Source organism: Asterias amurensis, chromosome 19 (genome assembly GCF_032118995.1).
Source record: "Asterias amurensis chromosome 19, ASM3211899v1".
Lineage (NCBI taxonomy): Eukaryota > Metazoa > Echinodermata > Asteroidea > Forcipulatida > Asteriidae > Asterias > Asterias amurensis.
The window spans coordinates 13845823-13871112 of NC_092666.1; the positions used below are offsets into that span (position 1 = coordinate 13845823).

Consider the following 25290-nt stretch of genomic DNA (forward strand, 5'->3'; position numbering starts at 1 on the left):
AAGCGGGTGCCGAGAAACGAGTAATTTGATTGGTAAAATAAAGCCGGTTGCGTAACGGCAGCTCCTATTGGTGCATTGACGACTAGAGGTCACAAAATAAGGTCAAAGATTGCCATGTGCACACTGCTGATGAGTGTTGTGTCGTCGTTAAAACTCTACATGACATATTTTGTACAGTGAAGCATATTTTAGAGTCTTAAAAGTCAGATTTATCCATAATTATGGCAGAATTGGAATTGCCAAATGGATACGGCAATGGACCGCTTTTTAGAGAATTAACAGCGGAAGATGTGGGTGATTTGGAGACCACAGAAATTGAAAGTTTGTGCATGAATTGTCACGAAGATGTAAGTAAACATAACGACAAAACATGACATGGCATGGATTGTCAAGTTATAAAAAAATGTAAACAAACATTCCTTCATTGATTCATTTGAACTTTATTTATTGTCAAGAATAATTACAAATGCTTTCTTGTACCACTGTTTTTCATATCTTTTTGTTTCTAGAAGTACCACAGTTTACACACGACAACTGAAATCATTGTTTTTTGTAAAACATTATTGATAAAAAAAAAATACTAAGTAAGTTTACTTTAACTTAAATTAAAAAGTAACCATGGTAACTGTTCACCTTGTCTGACTGGCTAGGGTGTGCCGATGCGGTGGTATGTGGTGTGACAATATACTATCCTATTTGTTGCCAAACTGAGTGAGAAAGGTGGCGTTTGGACGTGACACACCCACTTTTCTTCCTGTTCTCACCTCATCTAGCACTAGCCCCGAGATGGAGAAGCAGGGAGCAGAAACAGCATCTAGAGGCAGACTGTTCCATGAATCCGGATGTCAGGACAAGAGCATAATTGTTAATCTTGAAATGATGACCCCTCGTTGCGATAACGTAACCCTCCTAGTGGCCGTTGGGAGGATAGTAATGTTATCGCAGCTAGACCTAGTTGTAGTTTTCCTGATTATTAATCCTTATAATAGTTATTGACGTTTTGTTTTTCATTGCAGGGAACCACAAGACTTCTCCTGACTAAGATTCCATTCTTCCGCGAGATCGTTCTCATGTCGTTCTCTTGCCCGCATTGCAATTTCACCGATAATGAAGTACAGCCGGCTGGTAGAATACAGGACAAGGGATGCCGAGTTGATGTTCATATACTCAACCAACAGGTTTGTTGGATCTGATCAGATGTCTCTGTACCTTTTAGAAGGTTGGGGATAGCCAATTGAAAGGCTAGTTGCAATAATTGTAACCATCAACCTTTCGTCCTCATGCGACCATCAGGAGGATGGAGGGTTACGATTATCGCAACTATTGGTGAGCTACCCTTCAACCATTAAACAAAACTCATGGTCTCAATTCCTTCGTTTTCAAATGTTTGAGATGGCGCAAAAGCTGGAAGACAAACAATGTACTCTTGAGTCTGATTAAATGTAAATTTATTTGTTCAGAAGAAACTGAAACTCTCCTTTCTTTTTTGTCATGTTCTTCAGGATCTAAACCGACAAGTTGTTAAATCGGATACAGCCAGCATCAAAATACCTGAACTGGATCTTGAGATTCCTGGTGGAGCACAGAAAGGCTGTAAGTTGTTTGGAAGCGTCTCAATAGACCTTTATCACGCTGTCACCATCTTGGTCATGTTCCCTCATGTTTCCAATAACAGTAATGAATACTAACATGCATTGCGCATGGCACCAGACTATTATTTCGTCTAGCCTCAGTTTGGTTACAATGAGTTGGAATGGAGCAAAATCAAGATGACCACACTGTGATAAAGGTCTATAATCAGCATGCTGGGAGCTTTCTCACTGGATTGATTAAGTTTCCAATAGCGGATGAAAACAGACCGGTCCATTCGACTACCAGAGTGTTCCTTTAGAAACATTTAAAATGACAGTTTTTTGGCTTTTGTTTGCAATCGGCACAATATTGTGATCCAGCAAAACATAAAGGCTTTATCTCATTAAAAAACAAGATTATGCCTGACTAATGAGATGGTCAGATAAATGTCTGAGGTAGACAAGTCAAGTAGTCCCAAAAAGTCGAGGCTTATCATTCAATAATTGTTTAAAATTATTCTTTAATAACATTATAACGTGTTTTTGTTGTTGACAGCTTTCACCACTGTGGAGGGCATCATAGATAGAGTGACCCAAGGACTGGAACAAGAACAGCCTGTCAGAAAGGTCAGTGACTATAAATACTTCCATGAACCAGAATTTGTCCTTTACTTTCTCCGGCCAAACATTTCTGAGAGGTCTTGGAGGCCATGGCTTTTGTTGCCCTGGTCTTTGCCTTTGATGCCCATTCAAAAGTTTCCCAAAGACCATAAGGTTCTCCAGTGGAAGTGAAACTGAAAAAGGCCATGTCCTCTCAAAGATGGAACTCCAGGCCTGCATTCTCTTTCGCTAATTACTTTTACCATTGAGCTTGTCTTTTCACAAGGAAGTAGCCAGACTTCTTCCTATCAGGCCCACATCTGCTAGATGATGTGTTTTAGCCAGAACTGAGCACAGCTTGACTAAAACCTATATATTGATCACATTTGTATTTCTTATTGATTACCCCCTATAGATTATGCATCCAGACGTCGCAGCTCAGATTGATGACTTCATCGTCAAGCTGAAGCATCTCTCGCCCCCGTTTCACATCGTAAGCATAAAACTCTGTTATTGTGTTGTCTTGGACAAAACATGCTGGCAGTTACTGAAAAAGTTAAGGGTGTCATTGTCAAGAGGTTAAGAGCATCGAATTCAAGTTGTGGTGATAAAAGGCATATGAGTGTGGGTTCCAATCTTGTGTTCTTGAGCAAGATGCTTTACTGTAATTGCTTCTCTTCACCCAGGGGGTATAACTGAGTACCTGCGAGGGCAGAAGTTGATATTGTGTAATAAAATAAACCGCTAGCGCCATATGGCAGCTCAGGGCTGTATTGGCCCAATGTCCAGCGCACTTATCTAAAGCGCATTGAGACGTTGTGGTTGAATGCACTATACATAAACTAGATTATTATTATTATTAAGTGCAAACACTTTTCATGTATTTAAGTTTCGTCTTGCTATTAAGCAAGCCAGCCAGTAATCCCTAGGTTGATTAATCTACAAGTTGGTTAATCTTGTCTAGATCTTGGATGATCCAGCTGGAAACAGTTTCATCGAGAACCCCAAGGCTCCCGAGGCGGACCAAGCTCTGACGATCAATATGTACACCAGGTCCAAGGAGCAGAACACGGCTCTAGGGTTAGCGGTAAGCTTCATAAAGGACCTGTGGTCGATTTCACAAGAGTTAGGACTAGTCTTATCTCGAGTTAGGACCAGTTACTCGTCCTAACTTAGGACTATCCATGCAATTTATATATCTCCTAGGACTAGTCCTAAGTTAGGATTAGTCCTAACTCTTTGTGAAATCCACCCCTGGGGTGGGGTGGGGGGAGTACCTAGAATACAGTGTTTTACAAACCAGTGTAAACTGTAAGGGTAAAACCTAATAAAATTCTTTACAGGCCTGTATGCTTCGTTTTTGAAAGGGCAAGGGCACCGAGGCATGTTCTCCTTGGTAAAGGGCACCCTTTGAGGGAATTGTAAATTTCTACTGGATTTCTACTATCAAAAGCCGGCTGTAGACTTCTAACCAATGTTTTGTATTGCCATTCACTCTAAGAGTGATAACCAAACCTAGGCCTGTATGCTTCGTTTTTGAAAGGGCAAGGGCACCGAGGCATGTTCTCCTTGGTAAAGGGCACCCTTTGAGGGAATTGTAAGTTTCTACTGGAGCATTTCAAGAGCACCAAGCAATGCCCACGGGGCATGCAGTCAATCGTCTTTGTTGCCTCTGTGAAGTATCGGGCCTGAATCCTTGATGCAAATTAAACATGTACATGTACTAAACTGGAGCCTCTAGCTCCCGGACAATTTTGGTAGTTTATTGGTTAGACATCTGCCCTAGAATGGCAAAGGTCAGGGGTTCGAATCCCAGCTGAGTAATATGCCTAAGGATTTTGTTCAAGGGGACTCTGGGGGAAAGTACTGAGTGTACATTGCTTAAAACACATCGGTGTACATGGCTAAAAACCAAAATTAATATTCTTTATCCCGTTCCAAATTTCCATCTATTAAATAAAAATGATAATCCAAATATCTTATCAGGTCGAGGATGATGAAGACCGTCTCAGCGATGTGGAAGAAACTTTGGAACCTAAAGATGACGGAGTCTCTAAAGTCACCGATGAGGTCTTTCAGTTTGATGTCAACTGCTCCAACTGTAACGCTCCGACGAAATCAAAGATGAAATTAGTCAGTATCCTTATTAAACATATCCCAGAAGCGCACTCTGGAGCATCAGAGTTGAGTTTTGATGGCCGAGTCATCAGAGTTTAGGTTTGAATCCTGGTTACGAGACTTGTGTCCTTGAGCAAGACACTTAAGACCACAGACCTGGAATGACACGCAGGCCACGGAGGCCATCGTCTCTGTTGCCCTGGTCTTGGCCTTGGTGCCCCTTCAAAGGTTTCCCATAGACTTTTAAATATCCCAATGGAAGTACCTTTTTCAAAATGAAAATGGCCCTTGCCCTCTAAAAGATGAAATTCTACGCCAGAAATTGTTAAGATTGGTGATGGGAATGATTAACAACGTAATATGTGCACAGGAGTTAAGAGAGTTTCTTGAATGCCTTTGTAGAATGAACAAGGCCCGCTGCGCTCCGAGAATGGGTCCTCTTTAGAGCAAATTTCATTGCTCTTTGATCAAACCGAGAGGCGATTTTTTGGCCCGGTGTCCAGGAAATGGGGCATGGGTGACTGATCGCCCCAAATCCATAATTAATTTGAATTTTCAGAGCGAAGTTATTGTTCCTTGATTGTTTTCTCAGACATCCCACACTTCAAGGAAGTAATTTTGATGGCCTTCAATTGTGAGTCTTGCGGAATGAAGGACTCTGAGGTCAAGTCCGGGGCCGGGATCGAACCGAAAGGCAAAAAGGTCACTCTGAAGATGACCGATGCAGTTATGGATCTTAACCGAGACGTCTTGAAGGTACGGTAAAACAGAGAAATGAGTCCACTTTAGGGCTCGAACTTCAAGACCAAAGGGCTTGTTGCTCAAAATACTCTAAGAATTGTTCTTGGAAGACTAGAACAGTTTGAACAAGAACTAATTAAGACATAGGGTATAATAGAAGATTTCTTTCTTTTGTCTTTATGGGCATACAGTAATTTCCTGCAGATAAGATGCTCGACGCATTCGGCCCAGTGCTTCAAATTACCAAAATAATATTTCAGAGTTATCAGATAAAGCGCCCCGCCACATAAGGCGCAATAATTCACATTATGTTCATGTTCACATTATACACGCTCGCCAAGTACCATACTGCTTGTACATCAACACATACATGGGTCAATGTTAGGGTATAGGCCAAAGAAATTGTAATTTTATAATCCAGAAGACGAGTAAAACATCACTGCTATTTTTTCATTATTATTTTATCTATGTTCGTTTAAAAAAAACAATTATGTAACCGGAGCTTTACAGTTTTTAGTGTTACACAATGAGCGGCATTGTAAGTTATTTGTTTGTTTGTTTTTGTTTTCATTCAAACAACAAATAATTTCAATTAATAATATACAAGATGATAGACTAAACATACACGTGTTGAGTCAAAAAATTGAATAAATATGTATGAATGGGGGTGTCATCCGTGAGAAGGACAAGGCCTTCTGTAGTGGAGCACCCACGACTGAAGTCAAATTACAAATAAGTAGACAACAAGTTAAGGGTAAACAATTCATTATTCCCACTTTCATCTCAGTCCGACACCTGCAGGTTCACAATTCCAGAGATGGATTTTGAGCTGATGATGGGAACGCTTGGTGGCAAGTTTACGACTCTAGAGGGACTCCTAACAGATATCAAGAACCAGCTGCTGCGTCCGTTCGCCCTGATGAGGGGCGGGGACAGTGCCACCAAAGAGTCCGGCGGTAAACTCCGGACGTTCATCGACAAACTTGATGAGGTAAACAAAGTTGTCTGGTCTTGTGGCTGAGCACAGAGAACTTGAGTTTGCAGAAAGTTGGTTCAAATTCCTGCCTTGTTTTTTAAAGTTGCCTTTTAAGAGCTTTTGATATTAAAACACTGTTAGAAACAATCCCATTTGAAGTAATGTAGCTTTAGAGAAAGAGTTTTTCACCCCAACATTTTGATTTCGAGAAAGGCTTCGGGCATTGAGCCTTTCCTAAGGCATCTGAAAACAAACAATTCTATGCAACAAGGTTTTTTTATTTTATTATTATTTTCTTGCATTTCAATGACCAATTGAGCCAAACATTTATGCAGGTTTGTATTTTATGCATATGCGGGGATACACCAAGTGAGGACACTGGTCTTTGACTATTACCAAAAGTATACCCAACCTTTTGAAATCACTTTTGTTTGCAGATAATTTCTGGTAAGATTCTGGTGTCAGTTGTACTGGATGACCCTGCTGGTAATTGCTACATACAGGTGAGTAACTTGACCCTAAGGTCCCTCCAAAATCCCTCCAAGGATCCAATCAAAATCCCTTAAGGATTCCTACAAAATATTTTAAAATAATTTTACAATAAAATTTTACATTGTCTTTCAGGTAAAACCAGAAGTTGAGCAACAAGCGAAAATACATAATTTCAACTCTGCAGTCAGTATGAAATGAAATTTGGACATTTTAGTACTAATATCAACAATAATATCAAAGTCTGATATAGCGCACATATCTACCAAACAAGGTACTCAAGGCGCTGAGTATATACAAACTTTCAGAAAGATAGGTTATTTCAGTGATGAATTCTGAGACCCACTTATTTAGCACCTTATTAGGGTTCAGAAGGTGCTACAGTGCATACAGCAGCCACAGCCAGGAACACCCGGGCGAACCCCTTCTCTTTTCGATAAGTGCACTGTTTTTTTTTAACATGTGTTACACAACAAATGGGACCAACGGCTTTACGTCCCATCCGAAGGACAAAGCAATGGTTAAGTGTCTTGCTTAAGGACACAAGTGTCACGGCTGGGGATTCGAACCCACACTCTGCTGATCAGAAACACCAGAGTTTGAATTCGGTGCTCTTAACCGCTTTGATGAAATGATTCATGGACATCGTTTTGTTATGTCACAAAAACTGAATTTCTAAGTTATTCATTTTTTTCTTCTTCAGAATTTGTACGCCCCTGACCCAGACCCGGAGTTGATGGTAGAGGAGTACGAGAGAACAGAAGAACAAAATGACGACCTCGGACTGCTAGAGATGAAGACGGAGAATTACTGCGATGGAGAGGACACAGCCTCATGACATTATCAGAGGTCAAAGGTCATCATTTAAGAGAGAGTCCAATACTTAACATCATTAAAGCACCTTGTAAACCATTTATAAGGTGCTACAAAAATGGGTCTTATAATTCATAAACCTCATAACTCGTCTTTAAACGTGTTTATCTTTGTTCAAGCTCCGTTAGCACCTTATGGGTGGGTAGGTGCGCTATTTAACTATTAATAATATTTATAGTCAAAGGTACATTTTAAGCAGAAAAAATTGTGGTGTTACTGTCATTTGAGGTAAAAGTATGTTAAAAAGGTCCTTACATAGAACCATTGTTTAAAGGTACTGGACACTATTGGTAATTACTCAAAATAATTGTTAGCATAAAAACTTGCTGGGTAAAAAGCAATGGAGAGCTGTTGATAGTATACAAATATTGACTGCTTCGAGTGCTATGGTTAAAACTATGACTCCTGAGGTGATCTCTGGAGCGTTCTATTTTCCCGAGGCGTAGCCGAGGGAAAATAGAACGCTACGGGAACACCGAGGGAGTCATAGTTTTTAACCATTGCACAAGTAAAAGCAGTCAATATTTGTTTTATAACACCCCAAACATTTCTAATGACTGTACTGTTCTTATTACGTTACAGACCTGAATGCTACAATCCACGGACGACGCGAATACAGATTGCAAACACTTTTACTTACTGTGTTGCATTTAGTGCGTTGCAATCCGAAGTGGTTACAGACTATTAATTTATCATCCCAGTGCACGCAACGGACGTCTGGGTACTGCACGCCATGTGCTAGTCTGTTGGACTAGCGCATGGCAAACCGACGCTCTATCACACGGCCGTCGTCTGGCAAAACTAAGACATGTCATGTGACGCGCTCTAAACCAATGAGCAGGCAGAATACTTGCAAGGGGTGTTATAATATAAACTATTGTGAGAAATGGCTCCTTCTGAAGTATTGTAGTTTTCGCAGAAAGAAGTAATTTTCCACTAAAATATTTGAATTTGATTTTGAGACCTCGGAATTAGATTTTGAGGTCCCGAAATCAAGCATCTGAAAGCACACAACTTCATGTGACAAGGGTGTTTTTTCTTCCATTATTATCTAGCAATTTCGACGACAAATTGAGTTCAAATTGTTTGTTATTTTGTGCATATGTTGAGATACACCACATGAGAAGGCTAGTCTTTGACAATTACCAAAGGACCCGTGTCCAGTGCCCATAAGACAGATTTACAGGTCATTGGTTTCCTTTCATCAATTATTCGGTTAGAAGTGAAGAATCTGTGCAAATATTTTTGCTATACATGTTCTGGAAATTTGTCATCACATGACTGACTTTCAACCAATAGGATTGCTTAAACTGTCTACGGAATTTAAATCAAGATTTAATTAGGCAGCTTGGTGGATTGTTTCCCGTGCCACATTTTGTGAAGAGTTATAAAATAAAGTACTTTAAAACAGAATCGGACAGAAACTTGGGCTTCATTTGACTTTATTTTTTCTGGGGGGGGGGGGGTTGTTAATCTGTAGCGTTGTCCATCTTTTTAAATTGCGCTATTTTGAATCACCAATGGACAGTCGAATTGAAAAAGTGATTTTGTGAGCAACATAAAATAAAAAATTAATTCGTTTTTTTCTTGTAAAAAACTATGAATCTATATTTAGTCATTATACTGGAACTGTTTACAAAAACGCTATATTGTGTAAAAAAAAACATTGTTTCTTTGACTCATGTAAAAGATTATAATATATACTTTAAATCTAACTGGAAACTGTTTGTGTTCGAGTTTTTTTTTGACTGGCCTCAAAATTCGTTTTTTTTCAAAGTATTTTGGGGGTTTGAGGAGTCCCTATCACACGAGAGGATTGAGTTACCCATGAATTTACGGGGAAAAATTTATGGAGTTGTTCACACTTGAGTAGAATTGTTAAGCATGAAATTTCTTCCTTGATAAAAACAGGATTACCAACCAAATTTCCACGTGATTTTCTGGATAAGCAAACAACAGCTGAATACCAGTAACGAGCAATATGCAACAAATAGAAACTTGATTGGCAACCCTGTTTTTATCAAGGAATAAATATCATGCTAAGCAAATTGTTGTGCTTAGCAGCTCTATGAAATTGGGCCCTGATCTTTAGCGATATCTCAAAAATTCTACTACCTTTTGAAATGTTCACATGTTACTTTGATTGTACAAGTATATTATCTACATTTTAGATCAATCAAAAACAATCCAACGGTACAAAAAAACAAAGTTACACGGGGGTTGCTTCGGAATACACGTTGTCATTGATGTGTTTTGAAGTGCATGTGGTCACAGAATAATGTAAGACCTTGGGTGGATTTCACAATGGTATTCCTTTAATTTTATTCAACTTGGGACTAGTCCTAGGACCTTTTAAGGAATATTTGGTTTTACTAGCAAAAAAAGTTGCCGGCAGTGTGAGCACCTTTTGTAATCCACCATATACATAAACTGACAAAACCTGTAGAAGTTCGAGATCGGTCAGCCATCTGGGTCAACAGAGAAAAGTTAAAAACCGATTACAAATATTGCATTAATTGCCTCGATGCTCACTGAGCCAAAAACTCCAAACGCGAAGTTAGATTATTTATTTCTTATCAAATAATATGACATTTCAGACAGAAATATTTCAAGGGGTGTTTCCCAATAAATTATCATCATCTTTTGACAGTGTAAATCTGTGATCTTCACGATTTTTGTTTCTTACCAATTCTGTAACGTTATTAAAAACTTGTAAGTTAGGACGTCGGGAGTGAATTGTCCTAACTCGAAATCCATCCCTAGGCTATCGGATTCCTCAATAAAGGTCTTTAAATAATACACATTTTCTGAAATTATGTTGAGTCTTTTTTAAAATTTTGCTTCTACCTTTATTCACCGACACCAAAATACAATAAACGAAAATTGTAGAATTTAGACAACTTCCTCCCGAAGTTGTAAGTCACGTAATACAGTACTTATTGTTATGAATCAATATATTATATTACTTTGATTGCTTGATATTCAAAATAGAATGAAATATGATATGATTTTAAAATCATTAACTCGGTCCCAACCATGTTTATTGCCGCTACTTCGTGCAAGTGACGGGACAACTATAAGAGTATTAAATCAAGGTTCGAAGCTTTGTGCTGAAAGAGTTAAAACTATAGATTCTGGGATTTGTCAAATATTTCCAATGTTAACAAGTATCTGAGTTTTTAGGCGAAACCAAATTTCTCATTACATTGCATTTTCTTTCTTTTCAGACATAAACATCAACAAAAAATTTAACAAATCAACAATAAAGCATATTGTATGGAAATATAAAGGTGAAATTATTGGTCTGTGAAGGGTCAAACGTTGACAGGAATTAGCACAATCCACGTTCAAGAAACATGATGTCTTAAACTTTGTTGCAACTCAACTCAAAAGCCGATCAAAGGTGTAGGCCTATCGCATGTTTTTGCGACTTAAAAAAAAGTTTAATGAATTTACACCAAATAACTATACACCATTACAAGGTTTTATTGTTATTTTTTGTGGTTGAAGTTAAAAAGTACTATTGTTTATCTATAAAATAGTTTATGTACTAAACCATTAAACCATGTGACATCGCAATGTTTACAAAGGAGCTAAAACATTCTTAATCTTATGTGATAAGAAAGTAAAGAAAATCGTACCTAATTTGTGTAATTATTCCCCTTTAACCAGTATGGATAAACATGGACTGATTGGATTGAAACTATATTGTCTACTACTTCAGTACTTTTTATTTGCTGTTTTAGCTTGTAGCCTATAATTGTAGTCACCTTCATCACTGCCTCCGACTGATACCACGGATCAAGTCTAAAATAATTATTGGAGAATTCGGTCGATCATCTGCTTTATGGTGTCCATTTCTCTCCCTTCATTGGTTGCTGTGTGACGACACCGGGCGAAAGAATAGAAGAAATAAGAGGAGTGTTTTTTGTAAACCCTTTGCCTTGAATGATCGTCATCTTTGATGAAATGTGTACGCTTACATCAGCGCATACACGCGTGCAGCTTCAATATTCAATGAAATCACTGGATCCTGCCATTAGTGACCTGTCTTTATTAGGGCCCAATCTATGTATTGGCTATCGGGTAGAATCAAAGCCGCGATCACAGACTTGGAAGTGCATTCGAATAGCTTCCCTGGGTCTATCCGCGGTACTCACTCTGGGGAGCCCCTGACAAGTGCCAATCGAACGATCATTCTCGCCCTCTCGTGGTGACGCCATGCATCTCGGGTCACCCCCAAGTGACCCACTCCACAAGCAGGACACTGGGGGCTGACCTGGGGGTGCCCCGTGGAAGTGACATCAAAGCTATTTGAACGCACCGGAGGGTGACCCAGGGAAGCTAAACGAACACATCCATTGTCACATTGGCCGCCATCGTGGTGAAACGTGCACGCACAATTTGTTTGTCATCAAAAGATGGAGGTCAATATCGTCATGTGCCATCCATATCTAAACACGTGGGATGAAGCAACCTTTCTGGGCCGGGAACCGGGAGAGGGAGAGACAGGCGGGGGGGGGGGGGGGGGGGGGGCGCTGTGGATTTAGGAAAAAAAGTATACGGCGCAGTGTGGATATCGAAATCATTCGCGCATTTTCCCGTCCCGCGGTTTTTGAAAGCACGTGGTTTATACAGCGCAGGACGTGCGTTATGTTTAATGCGAACATTATGCAATTGTTATTGGCGCTGTTTCAACAACAAAAATACTTGGATGCTGTTGACGTAGAGAATACACTTTACTCACCATAATTTGAAGTAGTGTAGCCCCACCTATAAAACAAAGCAGAAAAATAACGTTCAAAATTAAATGATCATTGACAAAGTGCGCAATTTCGTGCGCATTCTTAGATGAACATTATTTGAAACCTCGAGTCTCTACAACTCACAATCTAAAGGAAACTTAATTTAACAAAATCTCGCCCGATCAGATCTCCTTAAGAGAATTACAAATCAGTTTTCAAACAACAAATGTTTTATTAGTTTAAATCGGTTTCTTAAAGGATTTGGGTACTTTTTCAAAATGTCCATAGATTTACATTAAACTTGATAGGGTTTGAAGATAATGATAGTGGAAAGCTTCCCTTCAAATATTACTTACTGAGGTGCTGTAGTTTTTGAGAAATGAGTAAAACAATGTAGTAATGAAAATACGTTTGTAAATGCTTAAAATAATTTTGGTCTTATGAGACCAAAATTATTTTTATGACATTGTTTACTCATTACCCAAAAACTACAGTACCTCAGCACGTAATATTTTCAGTGAAGCTTTCTACTATCATTATTTTCAAACTGTGTAAGTTTAGTGTAAATCTGTGGACATCGTTTTTTTGTCCTACAAAACAATACACCCTTTAACGTGTGTTTTATATTTTTAGGTACGCATAACTAACGCATGGATTTCCGGCTAAATAAAAGCTATCGTTATTTTAAAGGGACAAATTGCATGACTCTCCGAATGACTCTGCGAATTCTGCGCTTACGATTACCATTATCTGCTTACGTGCAAGCGCTGAATTTCTGCGCTAGCTGTGAGAATGCCGAGTATACGCACGCCCACAAGCAAACGCCGATTATTTGCTTAAGGTAAGCAGATCCATCAAATTGGAGCCTTTTGAACGCTAGGTGGCAGCAGACTTACCGGGTAATGTCCATTCTGTACGTAGTTATGAGCATGCGCACACTACCGTGAACATTTGACTTTACCTTCTAGGAGTCTGCTGCCACCAAGCGTCCTAAAAGTCTCCCATTTTGGGCTAAGGTAAGAACCCTTACCAGTCCCAGCAGCCCAATGGATTGGAGTACCACGCATTAGGAAAGCCTTGAGGATAGAGTATGATGATATTGTTGAGTTCACCCACTTCATTGTAACCGGTGTGCGTGTAGTACTGATCGTTTACGCTGTAACTGTGTGTACAAAAATCACAAGTTAACAGTCACTAGTCAATAGTCACAAGTCACTAGTCACTAGTCACTAGTCAATAGTCACTAGTCACTAGTCACTAGTCAATAGTCAATAGTCAATAGTCAATAGTCAATAGTCAATAGTCAATAGTCAATAGTCAATAGTCAATAGTCAATAGTCAATAGCCAATAGCCAATAGCCAATAGTCAATAGTCAATAGTCAATAGTCAATAGTCAATAGTCAATAGTCAATAGTCAATAGTCAATAGTCAATAGTCAATAGTCAATAGTGTAGCAACACTTCATAGTCTACTTCTTTGTACACGTTGTTCGTGTAGTACTAGTACTAATTTTCAATGCTGTAACTTTGTGTAAAAAAACAATAGTTAAGAAATACTTCATTGTCTACTCCATTGTAACATTATAGTACTGACGGCTTATTCTGTAGCTATTGTTTAAAAATCAACAGTTAAAAGTCAATAGTCATTATAGTTATTGACCGGGGCGCAGTTAAACTTAGACCCAACGTGACGTCAAAACCATGACTGTGCCCGAGCAAAGTGAACTATAATGACGTCATATTTATAGAAAAATGGCGCCCAGCGAGTCTAAAAACTTAAAAATTACAAAAATACAGAATACACTAAAAACACGTTATAGGCTACTCAAATAAAAAATATGAACACATTATGCAAAGATAACCACAGTTTAAAATGAAAGACCCCCGAAAACATTTAATTGCGAGTACGGTTGGAGTCAGCTCTGATCGCTCCTTACCCCTTTACCCGTTACCATAAGTTCAAATAAACTATTCGTAAGGTGAAATTCATTCATTAGTTATTTTGTGATTTTGCTTTTTTTTAAATTGATGTAGGCCTAGTCTCCTGTCGGTACTATTATTTTATCAATCCCTATAATTCTTAAATAACTATTTTATATTATTTTAGTATAGTATGTAACGTGAATATGCTATGTGCTGGCGGGGTCGGGGGGGGGGGGGGGTGTTATGCACATAAGTATCGCTCAGTGATACCAATTTCATAAAGCGTTTGCCTTATTCTGGACGGCCTTTGCATACAAAGAAATATCTCCAAAGATTTGAAGTAAATAAATAAAGGTACAACATTGGTATTCTATGCCTGTGATGTTTGCTTTGACCCACTTGGCTACACCCATCCAGCTCAACTGAATACTTTAAAAATAAAAGTTTAAGTGGAAAAAATACGACAATATTTTAACTGAGTTAAAGCTATTTTTCTCGATCAATGTGACCCTCGAACTGTCGATGATAAAATACAGGAATCGTATTAGATGGGCCTGCATGCTTAGAGGTAGCCTACTACACTCTAAAACAGTGCTTAGATTTTGTAACCACTTGTTCACACATTTTAACCTAAAAGATGTTTAGATTCGTGTGTGTGTTTAAATACTACAAACCAAGTATAAGCAGGTGTCAAAATGATAAACATGTTTGTCATGTAAACATGCTTGACAAGTGGGTACATAAATGTGTTTAATACTCTAAGTACTGTTTTTACAGTGCATAATTAGTATAGAAAGACACAATCGCGCCCTCTTGTGACTGACTTACGTTGACTGGCCACAACCGTGGAGAGCAACATGAAGTTTACAGCCTGTGATTTAAGAAAACAACACAACCTCTTAAAACTTTTGTTAGTTGCAGAATAAAGGTTATTAATTGGATAAAATTATAAATTATATATATATATATATATATTAAATGCACTGGACGCTATTGGTTTACACCAAATTGAGAAGACTGGTCTTGACATCAATTTGTCCAGTGTCATTTGGCCTAAACAGACAAACTGTTTGAAAGGAATATGGTAAAGAAATTGGCAAGTTAAACTAACAGGGAAGAGATTTGTTTTCAAGAGATTAAGTCTGTGAAATTTGCGGCTTTAAGAAATAGGGGATATTGTTCCATTCTGTGGATGCAGTTATAGTCACAGTTTGGGATCGCCAGCTGCGCAAAAATGGGTCTCGAGAAGAACGAAGATAAGGGCGAGATGGGTTATGAAAAGTAAAGCAATCCTTGGTATATGTCGTGGAAGGCTTTAAAATCAAATAATAATATTATTTGAAGAGAATTGTTTTCTTTTATGGGAACGAAGTTGACTGGTAGCTTACCGGAGTTAGATGATGAGCAGCCAGATGGAACGTAGATCCTACCGGTATACGCCATACCCATGTAAAACGGGTTGATTTTCCACAAATACGGAAAGAACGGCTTCTGGTCGAACCATAACAACTGTTGCATAAGAATGGAAGTCGTGAAGTTTAAAATGTTGCGTTTGTATTTTAGTTTAATTTTTTTCAATTCAAAATTGAGACACATTTCTTCCCATACTTCAATGAAAACTATCGACAGTTACATGAACTACGGAGAAAGCAAACGTCTCATTGAAGGAACACGTTGCCTTGGATCGGTTGAGTTGGTCTTTGAAAAGCGTTCTGTAACCGTTTGTTATGAAATGCATATGGGTAGAAAGATGTTGTAAAAGTAAAATACAATGATCTACACAAACATGCCTTGAAATTGCGTGGTTTTCCTTTTACCTCGTCGACATACACGGTCGGCCATTTATGGGAGTCAAATTTTTAACTCCCATAAATGGCCGACCGTGTAAGTTCGCAAAGTAAAAGGAAATGGATCATTGTATTCTACTTTTAAAACATCTTTCCAATCATATGCATTTCATAACAACCGGTTTCAAACTTGTTTTATAGACCAACTCGTCCAATTCAAGGCAACGTGTTCCTTTAAGTAACATAAACATAATGGAATTGGAGCTGTTTTAAAGTCACCTGGAAATAGAATTTTTTTTCTTTCAAACATAAGGGTATATGCTTACGAACAATAAAACATTTTTTTAAGTAATTGTTTGTCACGATTTACATGTTTAAAAAATATATAAAGTTGTTTGGGGGGCTGAATCCGCCTACCCCTTTTGTGACGTCAATCGAGGCAGACTTTGCCTGCAATGCGTATAGTAAACACACGTGCAAAGTACATGTACGTCCAAGTCGTGAGTTGGTACATTTCAAAAAGTGTTTTTCTGCATTCAGCAGCAATACACCTGGTCGGCATTGCCGGAAAAAAACAATTTTTTTTGTGTGTGAAACGTACAAACTCACGACTTGGTCCGTACATGTACTTTGCAATTGTGTTTACTCTACGCATTACAGGCAAAGTCTGCCTCGATTGACGTCACGAACAGCGCCCTCTCGGGTCGGGGTCTGCTCTTAAAAATGTAAATTATATAAGAACTGATTTTTTAAAACCTTAGTTAACTGTTTATTCACATTCAACTCATCAAAACACATATATTAGTGACAAAAGCTTTATTTTGAAAAAATACCACTTCCAGGTGACTTTAATAAGCTGAAGCTTCAACAAACAGCCAGACAGACAAAGAAACAAACCAAATAGACAGAAATGCAGACATAAGGACAGACGAGCATAAGACATGAAACAGCAAGTTCACAGCGATAAAAAATATATATAAAATAAATTAAAATAGCCACCAATATTGTTTCTGAAATAGAAACTTTGATTGGCTGTTATTTTCCCGCTTCTTTCTGGATCCTTTCCTTAATCCCTTTCCCCCTCTATTTTTCTATAAATGGATATGTATTTGTTTGTACTTGTTTTATGCCTCTGAAGAAGGTCCGGATTGGATCGAAAGCTAAGGCCATCTACCCTATTCATTATATTAAAATAAATTAACTTATATGAAATTACTTTGCAATAAAAAAAGGACATTAGGCCTGTAATAAAGTGTAGTTGTCCATGATAAAACAAGATAGAATGCAACAGTAACGAAGTAACGAATATATTGTAAAAACCAATAAAATAATAATGGATGTATGCTAAACATTTTAGCACGAAATAAAAATAAATTAGTATTGTTCTGTTTCTCAAAATAAGGGTAGCGTCAGGTTTATTAACTTGCATGTAAATCCTTTTTAAATATCAAGTCGGTTTAGTAATTTGCTCATTTTCTCCTTATTTTGGCATTTATTTTAACATATCATGCGAAACTGCAACTATCGTGAATCAGAATACAAATAAACTAAACGACACAAGAATTTTGAAACTGAATGGAAACGCCTGCTTATGTTACAGTTACCTGTTCATATTTCTTTTGTTTGAGAAAGACTCTGGAAGGGTCGAAATGTCAAGTAATTAAACAATTTGGTGCATACCAACAGGCCTTATTAATGGTAAGTTGTTTTCAACAGCTAGTTCTATAATCTAATTAAAATAATTAAGTATTTTGAAAAAGAAATGGTAACGTTTATGAGATTAATAAAAAAACTGACAAGTTAAAATGCTTGTTGAATTTTCGTCTGATAATGAAAGTTAATTTTACTTTCTACTTTCTGACATCTGTCTACACTGCTTTTCAGTAGCGGTACACCATTTTGACAACATGGTAGAAAACCTCTATTGGGGAAATACTGGTTCAGGTTTCACACCATTTGGGTAAAATGGTATAGACAATTTGCACAGGTTTGTTTTTTTATGCATAAGGCCACATAAACAAAAATGTTGATCGCCCCTTTTTTGCGGATGGGGGAGGGAGGGAGTTTTTTATTATTATTATTTTTTTTAAATAGTTTTGTTGACATGCCAAATATGAAATCAAGAATAAAGAAATCATCACAATCACCATAAAACAGAGGGTCTGTGTGTTTTTGATGTTTTCAATAGTTTTGTCAAACAAATTTAACGCCTAGATGACACTTTCTGTAAACTTTTTCAAACAACTAAGCACAGTGTAGCCCAAGTAAATATTTGAAGAATTGTTCTTGCTTTGCCAACATGAATAAAAACCTTCTTTAAACATCGTTTCAAACCTGTACGTTTTGAAAAAAAAATATCAGCTGAAAAATCTGGGGAGTAAAAGTATAAATAGATACCCAGACATGGACAAAAATGGGGTCGGAGGGTTTTGAATGGTCGGGCGGGGACGATCAACAATTTTTTTTATGTGGCCTAATGTTGGGATACACTAAAGGAGAATACTGGTCTTTGATAGTAATTTTTTTGTAACCAAATGTGTCCAGTGTCTAATAGAACCCCGAACGATGTCATAAAACTCAAATAACTTGAAAACTTACCTCCCCGTTCAAAGTGGTGCCACTACCCGGGTCCTAAAAATTAAATTAGTTATCACAATTATTATTCCAATTCACATAAATTAGTTAATAAATCAAAAGAGTAAGCTCAATTTATTGGTTCATTGTCATTTATTTGCAATAATTCGTTTTTGTGAACATTGTTATTTTGTTAATTATTTATTAAAATTAATGTAAATTGTAAATGCACATCTAACCACAGTGAGCCCAAGAAATGACACAAGAAAACAGTTTTTTGTTTTAAGGTTTTTTTTTATCGTAACCGTACACTCTAAAAAAAAAAAAAATAAAAAAAAAGCTGGTCAAGGGTCAGATCTGACCTGGAATCCGGGTCATCTCGGAGTCCAGGTCAGATTTGTGACCCGGAACTTTTTCGAGTTTAACTCTTGCCTCTCTATCCACCAGTTCGGACACGGACTAAGAAGTGTCTTAAATGTGCAATAATTATTGTTGTTTCAATGGCTGTTTCTAGTTTTTATGCAATGCTTTAATAAAGGCAGTGTGCACTATTGGTAATTAATTAAAATAATCATCGTTATAAAACCTTTCTTCATTACGAGGAATTAGGAGAGGTTGATAGTATAAAACATTGTGAGAAACAGCTCCCTCTGAAGTGGCGTAGTTTTCGTGAAAGAAGTAATTTTCCACGAATTTGATTTCGAGACCTCAGATTTAGAATTTGAGGTCTGGAAATCAACCATCTGAAGCACACAACTTCGTGTGACAAGTGTGCTTTTAAATCATTCATATTTCGCAGCTTCGTCGACCAATTGAGCTCAAATTAACAGGTTGTTATTTTATGCATATGTTAAGATACACCAAGTGAGACGACTGGTATTTGACAATTAACAATAGTGTCATCTGCCTTAAATGTAGTTTTTGTAAATTTAGTGATGAATAAAAGGCCGAAATGAATTTCCCACTGGGAATATTAATAAAGTCAAGTGATTTTTGAAGAGAACAATTAATGAATGAAGTTTGCTTATTTACCACGAGGTTGCCGCCATAAATATGGTTCAGGATTTCAAAGGCCATATTGTAGTTGCAGTCATTGATGTTAGGTGAGGCAAGGTTATTGTCACAATCATTGGTGTAGTCAGTGGTGATCTAAAAAGGAAAAACAAAAAAACACAATGATAACACTCAGGATTCCCAATTGGGTGACATATTCCCAGATGGGCGCAAGTATCATGTGAGCGTTGATACCTAAGATTTGTATCGTCTGAATAACTCCAGTTGGGACAAACTTCTATAGACCACCTTGGTCATAATAATAATAAAATAATAATAAAACGGACATTTATATTGCGCAGTTACCTATATAAATATAATCTACTGCGCATTACAATAACAGAAATGAATGCCAAAATTCATTGCACATGGCACCAGACTGTTATTTCGTCCAGCCTCAATTTGGTTCCATGAGTTGGAATGGAGTAAAATCAAGATGACCACATCGTGATAAAGGTCTATTGAAGTATTGTTATAGCCTGAACATCTGACGTCAAACTTCGAGGCCCGTGAATTACGCCAGAGAGTGGCCTCTAGCATAGGTTAATCCCAGTCCTTAATCATCTTTCACCTAGATTCATCGACCTCAAATGCAGCTGCCAAACGTCACTTCGGACCAATCAAAGTACAGATAAGAAAAACAACGCCACTGCACGTTATCCATGAAATCATTGTGCGAGTATACTCCAGAGGAGGTTTCAGCACAGTATAGAAAGATGAGATGATGATTGTACCCAATGAAATCACTGGTACTAAAAAGCAAGTGCTAGTTGCGGATTAAGTCAGGGAACCAGTCTAGATTGTTTTATACTTACAAATCCGTGTCCAGCTGGTAGGTCGTACTTTGTCATAATATAACTGCTGTTGACGTAGTGGTCGTAGTAATCCTCGAGCTTTTTAACAACGACTGAGTAAGTAAAAGAAGGGGGAAAATAAATTTGACGGACTTGTTTTGGTGTTGGATGCTTTATGGTGTTTAGAATAAGAAGAATTGTAAACCTGTGGGAACCATGTATATCTCTTTGAGGGAATGTTGGCTCTAAAAGAGCCGGATGTGTCTTTTTAGAGCCAACACTGGTTATGTACATCGTGTGGAATAAAAATACTGAATGCTAAAACTCATTTTGCAAACAGGAACCAGACTATTTTGTTCTTCCAGCCTCGGTTTGGTAACATTGATATCGATGGGAGAAGTTCAAGATGGCTGCACTATGAAAGGCTAGGACAATCCCCGTCCATTTGTACCTTTCACCTAGATTCACCGTTAATCGAAGCCGTGTAATCAAAAAGGGTCTGCATTTCAAACTCACCGGTTGGTACGATAGTATCTTCAGTACCGCTGAATATATAGACGCGAGCAGACGCCATATTGGATGTTGCGTCCACCTTGCCGTTGGCGGCGTAAGCATCGGTGTCATCGATGAGGTCCTGGACATCAATGTTATTACCATTCCCGATTGTGGAACATTCCCCATATAATGCTTTATAAGAACTCCCCTGTGCACAATAGTACGGTCCTGGCAATGAAACAAAAGTAAGGTACTCCATTTAAGGCACTGTACACTATTTTGGGGTGATTACTCAACATAATTGTAAGCATAAACATTTAATTGGTAACGAGCAATGGAGAGCTGTTGATAAAACATTGTGAGATTCGGCTCCCTCTGAAGTAACGTAGTTTTAGAGAAAGAAGTAATTTCTCACTTGAATTATTTGAATTGAGTTCGAGACCTCAGCTGATGAGGTATCGAATTCAAGAATCTGAAAGCACACAACTTGTGCGACAAAGGTGTTTTTTCTTCCCTTGTCTCGCAATTTCGACGACCAACTGAGTTCAAACTTTCACAGATTTCTTATTTTATGCATTGTTGAGATACACCAAGTAAAGACGACTGTCGGCTATTGCGCGTTCGCAATGGATGTGCATAGTGACGTCATTTATTTTCGTGCAGTAAGCTCCGGTAGGTTAGCATGCCTTTTCGTGTGATTACGGTTAGTATAGTGCTATGAAAGGAAAATAGTACAGTTATCACAAAATCGGCCGCTAAGCAGCTCCATTAAATGGGATCATTGACTTACCTCCTGCCACTGCACCAACACCCATGATGCTGGAGGAGTACGCCACGTGGAGCTGGACCGCCATGTTGGCCCCTGATGACACCCCACTGACGGACACTTTGGTCGGGTCTGCTCCATAGTTATCTGCGTAAGGAAAAATTGGTCATTAGATTTTGTCATGGGATTGTTTGTATTTTGAGATGTTCTTACGTTTTACCACTGTTCCGGTGAGTTGCAGGAACTAATGTATATCATTCCACAACTGCTCAAATGTAATAGTTTTTACGAAGTTTTTTTATATTTTTTATTTTGTACTTGTTATAATATTGCCCTTTAATGTGCGATTGCATTATTTTCATGTACTTATATTATTAACATAGTTAAGTGACCCTTAATGTATTTAAATCGAAAATAAAAACTCATTATTTTACTTTTTATTTTGACCTGATAAGATATTTGGATTATCATTTATTTTTAAAGACAGTGGACACTACTGGTAACTGTCAAAGACCAGTCTTCTCACACGGTGTATCTCAACATACGCACAAAATAACAAACCTGTGAAAAATTGAGCTCAGTCGGTCATCGAAGTTGCGAGATAATAATGAAAGAAAAAAACACCTTTGTCACACGAAGTTGTGTGCGTTTAGATGGTTGATTTCTAGATCTCAAATTCTAAATCTGAGGTCTCGAAATCAAATTCGTTGAAAATTACCTCTTTCTTGAAAACTACATTACTTCAGAGGGAGCCGTTTGTCACAAGGCTTTATAATATCAAACTCCCCCTTTACTCGTCACCAAGAAAGCTTTTATGCTAATAATTATTTTAAGTATACCAATAGTGTCCACTGCCTTTAAGCAGAAAATTTTCGTTAATTAAATATGCTTTACAGTATTGGGCCCAGCTGTGTGTGACAGCAATCTTAAAAAAAAAAAAAAAAAAAACCAACATAATATTCGATATTGGCAAAATATTTGTTTTTCATCAAAACAAGTGGATCAATATAGGGCACAGACATTCAATTCATCACGAACCTATATACCAGGTTAAATTGATTAGTTTTTCTCCCTTACAGCGTCACTATTATGACAAATGGTGTTACATCGAAGGCTAACTAACCATGACCCAATTTCATAACACCGCTTAAGCAGATAATGTTGCTTAACAAGTTTGTGCCTAAGTCACTGGAACACTATTGGTAATTACTCAAAATAATTGTTAGCAAAATAACTTACTTGGTAACGAAAAACGGAGAGCTGTTGATGGTTAAGAATACATTGTGAGAAACGACTCCCTCTGAAGTTATGTAGTTATTGAGGAAGAGGTAATTTCTCACTCAAATAATAAACTACTTCAGCTGAACCATTTTATTATGCATCTGAAATCACACATAGTAATGTAACAGGAGTGTTTCTCTGTCATTATTCTCTTGCAAATTCGATGACCAATATTGAGCCCAAATTTTCACAAGTTTGTCGTTCTATATGCACTTGTGACGGGGATGAACCAAATGGGTCGGGTATTGGTTTTTGACGATTACCAAACGTATCCGTTACCTTATAAGCAGAAATGAGCAAGAGCAGGCACAACTAAATGTATTTGTGTTTGACTGGTAACCTTATTCTAGTTAGCACAGCAAACTTTTGCAGTGCAAAGCTAATTGTTGTGCTTAAAGACACTGGACACTAATTGTCACAGACTATAGTCTCCATAGTTGGTGTATCTCAACATATGCATACAATAAAAAACATGGGCAAATTTGAGCTCAATCGGTCGTCGAAGTTGTGATATAATAATGATAGAAAGAAACACCATTGTCTCGATAGTGTCACGCGAAGTTGTGTGCTTTCCGATGCTTGATTTCGAGACCTCAATTCTAACTCTGAGTTCTCGTAATCAAATTCGTGGAAAATTACTTCTTTCTTGAAAACTACGTCACTTCAGAGGGATCTGTTTCTCACAATGTTTTATACCTTCAACCTCTCCCCATTCTCGTAATCAAGAAAGGATTTATGACAACAATTATTTTGAGTATTCTACAAATAGTGTCCACTGCCTTTAAGCAGCTGTATGGAATGTAGGCCAACCCCTCGTTATAACGAAAGAATCCTGCGTACTTACCTAAAGCGTCCCATGCTCCCGTCTGAACTGCGTAAACCAGCACTACCAGCACAGAGATAGCTGCTTCTCTCCACGCCATCGTTGTTTAGTCTTCACCTTCAAGCAGTTAGTAGCAGAACCCAAAGAGAGTTTGACTGATTTTACGCCCCGACCCTTCTTTATATGCAAGTCTACTAGCTGCAGGACGGCTAGACTGGGCAATTACCCGCATGGATAAAGACAGATAATTGCTTTTTAGAGCCGGTGATTTCATCGGATAAAACGTCGCCGGATAAATATGCAGTGACAAAAGCTTTCCCTAGCTGTGTTTTCATTGGTCGGAGGTGATGTGGGTGCAGCTGACAAACATCACCTCGGACCAATCAAAGCAAAGATCGGTCGCAGCAAGAATGTTGAATTCTCAACCAATCATACAGCTATAAACTGATCCAGGGATAAGGATAGTCTTACTACAGGCCATAGATACAAAGATTTCATTGGATAAATGTGCTTTGACGTAAGCTTTTCATATTTTGTAGTGTGACGTCACATATTCAGGCTCGAGATTCCACACAGAGCCATCCCTGGAACAAGTCTGTATTTTGATATCGACAGCTCTGCAACGATCACGGTCACGCGCCAAAACCAGACGCGCATGCGTGTTTCTTTCTAGCTTTTACAATCGAAGCGAGTCACATTTCATTTTCATTTCCTTTTCAGTCGTTTCTTTTCATTCCAACAGATAATCAAAATAACAATAACAGAAACCAAAGCATTTGGTAGGCATGCACAGATAAATAAAAACACAAATGGAACATAAACATAAATAAAGGTACGATATCAAAACAGACTCTATGCGAACTAAGTGATGTCAGAGGAACAGACCTACAACTTGTGACAAAACAGATAAAGCAGTAGTTATTCGGTCATTCCTCAAAGTAAAAAAACCCATACAATGACAATAAATATGTCAATCTAGCAATCACCAAAGCACGAACTAACACACTAACACAACCAGCTGATACTTTATAATTAAAATATTGCAGAATATTTAAAAGGCACCAAACTAACAAGTTGCTGTGCTCTTGATCAATGCACGAGAGGGAATCCTTAAACATCAATCGGTCATCGAACTTGCGAGGTATGAATGAAAGAAAAAACACCCTTGTCACACGAAGTTGTGTGCGTTTAGATGGTTGATTTCGAGACCTCAAGTTCTAAACTTGAGGTCTTGAAATCAAGTTCGTGGAAAATTACTTCTTTCTTGAAAAACTATGGCACTTTAGAGGGATTCGTTTCTCACATTGTTTTATACCACCAACCTCTCCCCATTACTCGTTACCAAGTAAGGTTTTATGCCAATACTTATTTTAAGTAATTATCAATAGTGTCCCACTGCCTTTAATAATTATTTTAACTGTAACAATTTTACTTCTTTCTTGAAAAACTATGGCACTTCAGAGGGAGCCGTTCCTCACAATGTTTTATACCATCAACCTCTCTCCATTACTCGTTACCAAGTAAGGTTTTGTGCTAATAATTATTTTGAGTAATTACCAGTTTTGGTCTCATGAGACCAAAATTATTTTAGCATGTAAAATCCCCTTAACCAGTTATGATATACCAAAATAATAGCATAACTGGTTATAATACGTTTTTACATGCTAAAACTGAGACGAGA

General features: G+C 37.9%; 2 protein-coding genes across 2 annotated transcripts; one reads left to right on the forward strand and one right to left on the reverse strand.

The window, feature by feature from the left end:
* Nucleotides 1–125: 125 nt before the first annotated feature.
* On the forward strand, nt 126–9013 carry LOC139951536 (zinc finger protein ZPR1-like). Its single transcript, XM_071950467.1, has 11 exons — nt 126–347; nt 1017–1178; nt 1503–1593; nt 2128–2198; nt 2587–2664; nt 3136–3258; nt 4158–4308; nt 4882–5045; nt 5818–6021; nt 6444–6509; nt 7199–9013. The coding sequence occupies exons 1-11, from the start codon at nt 222–224 to the stop codon at nt 7331–7333; spliced, it is 1371 nt and encodes a 456-aa protein (XP_071806568.1). The 5' UTR covers nt 126–221; the 3' UTR covers nt 7334–9013.
* Nucleotides 8825–23827, reverse strand: LOC139951537 (poly(3-hydroxybutyrate) depolymerase-like). The gene is made up of 11 exons (XM_071950468.1): nt 23631–23827; nt 21530–21652; nt 20761–20967; nt 20266–20357; nt 19430–19546; nt 18422–18454; nt 15425–15545; nt 14865–14907; nt 13144–13275; nt 12116–12141; nt 8825–11246 (listed from the first exon to the last, which is right to left on the reverse strand). The coding sequence occupies exons 1-11, from the start codon at nt 23707–23709 to the stop codon at nt 11185–11187; spliced, it is 1035 nt and encodes a 344-aa protein (XP_071806569.1). The 5' UTR covers nt 23710–23827; the 3' UTR covers nt 8825–11184.
* Between the last annotated feature and the right edge of the window lie 1463 nt (nt 23828–25290).

Coding starts and splice junctions, on each gene's coding strand:
- LOC139951536 (XM_071950467.1), top strand. CDS start 222: ATGGCAGAATTGGAATTGCCAAATGGATACGGCAATGGACCGCTTTTT. Junction 348..1,016: donor GCATGAATTGTCACGAAGAT/GTAAGTAAACAT, acceptor TTTTCATTGCAG/GGAACCACAAGACTTCTCCT. Junction 1,594..2,127: donor TGGTGGAGCACAGAAAGGCT/GTAAGTTGTTTG, acceptor TGTTGTTGACAG/CTTTCACCACTGTGGAGGGC.
- LOC139951537 (XM_071950468.1), bottom strand. CDS start 23,709: ATGGCGTGGAGAGAAGCAGCTATCTCTGTGCTGGTAGTGCTGGTTTAC. Junction 20,358..20,760: donor AGATACTATCGTACCAACCG/GTGAGTTTGAAA, acceptor TTACTTACTCAG/TCGTTGTTAAAAAGCTCGAG. Junction 18,455..19,429: donor TTTATGGCGGCAACCTCGTG/GTAAATAAGCAA, acceptor TTTAATTTTTAG/GACCCGGGTAGTGGCACCAC.